The 5,427-nt window shown below is 39.4% G+C and overlaps 1 protein-coding gene across 2 annotated transcripts in view; it reads right to left on the bottom strand.

Moving 5' to 3' along the window:
- Positions 1-5,427, bottom strand: part of LOC118410191 (death-associated protein kinase 1-like) — a 23,659-nt gene that overhangs the window by 6,587 nt on the left and 11,645 nt on the right. For both annotated transcript variants that reach the window (XM_035811733.1, XM_035811734.1), the window contains exons 3-8: positions 4,591-4,689; positions 4,176-4,274; positions 3,666-3,764; positions 2,156-2,254; positions 703-801; positions 223-321 (exon numbers count right to left, since the gene is read on the bottom strand). In XM_035811733.1, the coding sequence (XP_035667626.1) occupies positions 223-321; positions 703-801; positions 2,156-2,254; positions 3,666-3,764; positions 4,176-4,274; positions 4,591-4,689 (594 nt within the window). The remainder of the gene's footprint in view (positions 1-222; positions 322-702; positions 802-2,155; positions 2,255-3,665; positions 3,765-4,175; positions 4,275-4,590; positions 4,690-5,427) is intronic.

Here is a 5,427-nt window from a genome sequence, read left to right as displayed (position 1 = left end):
CGCAGACATCTGCCATGTAGAGGGCTCCTGGAAAAATGTAGTCTATGAAACTTGAAATCAACAAATCCCGAATTAGACTATTAACCTAACTGGATCTACATCACAAATTTCTCCATCCAAGCAGCTGTAAACAAATGATTCATTGAAATCAAAATTGGCATGTAACGCATGGAGACATTTGTTATTTCTCGTGCAATGACTCTTAACATATAACGATCTTACCTTAATAATCACACGGAGATCAGCTCTGTTCTTGATGAGGAGCTCCACAACCTTGTCATGACCTCCTCTACACGCGTCATGCAGACCTGTGTCTCCGATCTGTAACACAACAATTAAAGCAATGGTTACAGCACAGATTTGATCATGTGCTCATAAATATAGAATACAACACGGTGTATTCCGTATCACCCGAAGTACCAGCCCGACTGCGCATTCGGCCGTCGAGCGAGCGATTCGCGACCCGCGGGAGGGCTGGAACCGAGGGTGATACGGAATACACCGTGTCGTATCTTATTTAAGTCATGCATAGGTTGGAAAACACTGATTTAATTGCAAAACTACTCAAAAAGGATGTATGATACAACAAAGAAGCCTGTGTGATACGGGAAATTATCACCCTGTCCGGAACACCCGTCTCGAACGTTATCGCGGCCAAGGTATGGGAAATCACATCATTGTGTCCGTTAACAATTCTCTTACCACGTTAATCACATTAAGACAAGCTCCGCTCTTGATGAGCAGCTCCACCACCTTTTCATGACCTCTTCTACACGCTTTGTGCAGAGCTGTGTTTTCGTCCTGTAATACAACAGGTAAAACGCAGGTTTAATCAAATCTTGCAATACCTCTTGCAATATCACGTGGTCAGGCTGTTGTGACCAATCACAAACCGCCATTTCTATTGGTTATACAACCAAAACGTCATAAGCATGGGTTAAGTGTGACCATTCACTGATCAAGATTTCTCATTGTTATACAGCCATACGACACAACTATTATATTGTTAGTGATCGACCAATAATACAGACCTGTATCAATAAAGGCGAAAATTCTGGATAATATCATGACATAAGAAGGGGTTCTGTGTCATTTGAATGTCTTTGGCTTGTTTTAACAGTGCAATAAAACATTTGCAAGATTCAGTTTCAATCTTTATATAAACTAGAAAGGCAACATTTTGGAAAAAAAATGCAGGATGTGGGCGAAGGGAAAAGAAAGCAAAAATAGCAAGAAAAGAAGCAACAATAAAGGCAACATTTTCGCGAAAATGCAGCAAAAAGAAAAAAAAATTAAAAAAACATTATCTGTCCACGGATTCGATCCCGGAGCATTGGTTTACCACGAGTGAATAATACCACTGAGCCAGTGCAACAACATGTTACAAGCACACGTTTTAACAGGTATACAAATGTATTGCGTTGCGTGAACACGTCCGTTCACCGTTGAATTTGCAAGATTCCAAGTTCCAATTTTCTGAAGATAACGTTTTTGTGTGAAAATTTATCAATCTCGTTCATTCCATGGCGGGCAACTTCTTCCTTGAGCGCCTGTTTGGTCGTCTCAGCTGCGAAAGTATTGTCAAACTGCATGCCGAATGCCATTTTGTGTCCTGTGCGTTGATTGGTTCAGTTCTGCGTACACCCGAGACAGTCCGCGACTTTGTCCCAATCAAAAAGCTGGAAACGCGGAGTATATGTTGACAGCTCCATTTTTTCTGAGTTCTGATTGGTTATTATCAAAGTCGATGCCGATTGTGTTCTGTGCGTTGATAGGTTCACCTCTGACGTAAAACCGAGAAAGTGCGACTGTAAGCCAATCAAAAAGCTTGAAACGTGGAGTGCATGTTTACAGCTTCCATTTTTTCTGATTTCCGGTTGGAATATCTGTAGAGAATACTAAATGTGTGGCTTCGCCCACATAATTAAGACATGCCTCGCCTTAAGTCATGTCGTTCGTGTCTGATCGATTTAGTTGTATTATGAATATAAATGAATGGCCCGTATTTCCCTCGGTGTTGACAATGACCTAAAACCTGTTTACTAATATTCCACTACTCAGTGAGCAAAGGCGTTCAATCACCGTTATCACCCGGGACTGGTCAATGGCCCTCAATTAATCTACAGTGTTATAGGTTGTTAGTTTGAGTCCTCACATTATCATTCACATTAACATCGGCTCCGTTCCTGATGAGCAGCTCCGCAACTTTGTCATGGCCTCCTCCACACGCTTCATGAAGAGCTGTGACGCCACCCTGAAAAACAAATTAACCGGGCTCTTTGGGTCAATCTCTGAAGGGGGAGGGGCTTTTGAGGCCCGCCCCTTTTAACTCATATAACTCTCAATCGGCTTATCATAAGACCACTAAATTTTCAGAGAATGATCTAGGCGTAAAATACGATTATCATCATTGCGATTGTATTGGCCGGAACCATGAAAAAAGGGTATTCCCAGAAAATGACAAGGTATGCTACAAAAACGTAACAGCAGTTGCAGAGAACAGGATAATGTCTGCTACGACTTCTGTTGTCAATAGCAACATTAACATCTTGTTTAAGGTGCAAGTTGGGTCCACCAACTTTGATTTTTTAAAGCCCCCATTTGAACTTTTTTTTTACGAAAAAATAACAGGTAGTTACGAATTTTAAGGGATAAGAAGCTAGTTATACTTGATCTGGTACAATCTTGGATTTTGGCCAATGAAATTAGCATAATTTATGCATATTTGATAATGGTTACAATGAGCGGATGCCTTGTAGAACCACATGGTAAGGCCGTGTGGACTAACCAGGAACCTTCATCTTTATTGTTTATACAATAAGGACGCCATAAGCATTGGTCAATTATGACCTATCACAAACCTCAATTTCTTTTGGTTACATAGTCGTAATAACATAACCGAGAGTTCTACTGCATTTTGTGAATTTCCATCTTTATGCAAAGACGAGACATGATTCAGCCAAATTCGTTGTGTTTATTCGAATAAGCTGTATTATATCAACGTTAAACCTATTCAGACCGACTTGTGCTAGGACGACAAAATTTTATGACTTTTCCTATAATATTGTTGGCAACAATAAGAGTAAGTTGATGATTTTTCGTGTTGCTATGGCAACGAGTTTTTGAAAGGCATATTTTCCAAAAGTCACAAATTTTGGTTTAAACAATGGTATGTCAAGATTTTCTTGCTAAACTACATTTGTTTTCATTTATTGATTGCTATATGACATATATATATAATTTATGCTAATTACGTAATTGGTCAAAATATGATGAAAGATGTTATTAACTTATTTGCACTCGAGTTTCATTCCTGGTTGGTATTTTCTTACAAAAACATTCACGTTTGTAATCCGTTTCTGTGGGATTCCACGGTTGTATGTTAAAAAAGATGCATCTTCAGACATTAAAGGGTAATAAACCTTTATGCATTATCGGAATTCACCGTTTAGCCAATAAAATCAATCAATGACGTGATAATTACGTCATATTACGTCATTATGGTATACATTTTCAGGAATTATAAAACTAAAAAGCATATCACCTGCAAATTTGGTGAACGTACAGTAAGTCGTTTCGAAATTATGAAGGTGGGCCGAATGAGCTAGGTCATTAACTTTTAATCAATCTGCACTTTGTTATTGGCTTTTAGTTTACGTACTTACAATGTCAGCCACATTGAGATCAGCTCTGTTCTTGATGAGCAGCTCCACAACCTTGTCATGACCTCCCCTACACGCGTCATGCAGGGCTTTGTGTCCGAACTGTAACACAACAGGAAAGTAAGGTCACGTTTGAAAAAAAGGTTTACCTGGCATTTGGTACTATGGTACTGCAACAGGCTTTAATTGTATTCCATGCATTTGTGAAAAGCAAAGCAAGAGAACGAAGTTGTGAATGGATCTCATTGATATTTGGTAGGTGAGTAGCGATTGTAGAAGTTTGAAAATAGTTTACCTAGTGTTTTCTAACGGGTCTGAAGCGAGCTTTGTACCTAAGTCCGTTTTCTGTGGACAACATGGCCGGCTTTTCCCTCAGCGAGTAAGGTGACTTCACGCCTGATCAGCAATCTATAACCGACCAATGAGCAAAGGCGTTTTATCACCGAAATCATCTCGGAACGGGTCATTAACATTTGGTAATCTAAATCTTCGGTTGTTAGGTTTGGTTCTTACCTTGTCAGTCACATTGAGATCTGCCCCCTTCTTGATGAGAAGCTCCACAATCTTGAGATGACCTCCCAAACACGCTTTATGCAGAACTGTGTTTCCGTCCTGTTACACGACAGATACGGCAATGTCACAACGCAGGTCTGATCATTATATTGGGGGATAACTTTGATATATCACATGGTCAGGCTGTTTGGACGAATAACAAACCTAAACTTCTATTTTTAATACAACAACAACGACATAAGTTAATGAAGGAGAATACCGACTTTTCCCTAGCGTTAACGGGGACCTAACGCCTGGTCAGTGATCTATAACCACCGAGTGATTAAAGGTGTTTTGTCACCATAATCATCTTGGAGTGAAGCATCAACCTTTAATAATGTACACTTTGTCATAGGCTGTTAGCCTACGTCCTCACATTGCTAGTCATATTGAGACAAGCTCCGTTCTCGATGAGCAGCTCCACAACCTTGTCGTAACCCCCCATGCATGCTTCATGTAGGGCCGTTCGTCCGTCCTGTAACATAACATAACATAACAGTTAAAGTAATGGTTACAACAAATTCTTGCAGAATTAGCCATCGGGGGCGTCCTATGATGCGCAATAAAGCTGAAATGGAGTTTGAAAAGTTTCCACATCGTCATACGATTTTTATTGCCCCCATAGCAGGCTACAAAACAGCCGTATGTTTCTACTGATGACATGAAAGATTAATAAACTTGGACCATGTTCTGATGATTTCAGTTTTCCTTGATATAATGTTGTTGAAAACTGGAGACATCAGATAACAGTAGCAACAAGAGTTCGGAGACCTCATATCTCCATGAAATAGTCTGATTATGTAAATGACATCGACATTTGCATAATCTATGCTTAGTAATGTACACCTGTAAATAACCTACGCTGGTCATTTTGTTGATTGTCCAATCATTTACCACATCGATGAATTATGACACTTTTGCATTAATCATGCAAATCAATGCGACTTATTTGCATAATTGGTATCTGATAATGTTCCTTTGCCACAAACTACATATATTGCATGCATTTGAGTTCTATAAAGGAAACACTGCAAATACAGATTGTCCTCATTAGATATGCACATTAAATGTCAATTTGCATAATTTGCACTTCATGATGTGCATCTCTGTCTAAGCTACCTGCATACCAAATATCATGTAAATTTGTCATTCCCTTCTTCAATTATCCTCCTTAGAAGATTTTGACAAAAATGCCCCTGCAGTTCCAGAGGAA

Source organism: Branchiostoma floridae, chromosome 2 (assembly GCF_000003815.2).
Source record: "Branchiostoma floridae strain S238N-H82 chromosome 2, Bfl_VNyyK, whole genome shotgun sequence".
NCBI lineage: Eukaryota > Metazoa > Chordata > Leptocardii > Amphioxiformes > Branchiostomatidae > Branchiostoma > Branchiostoma floridae.
Note: the sequence above shows the minus strand (reverse complement) of the source record. Positions and strands in the feature narration are given on the sequence as shown.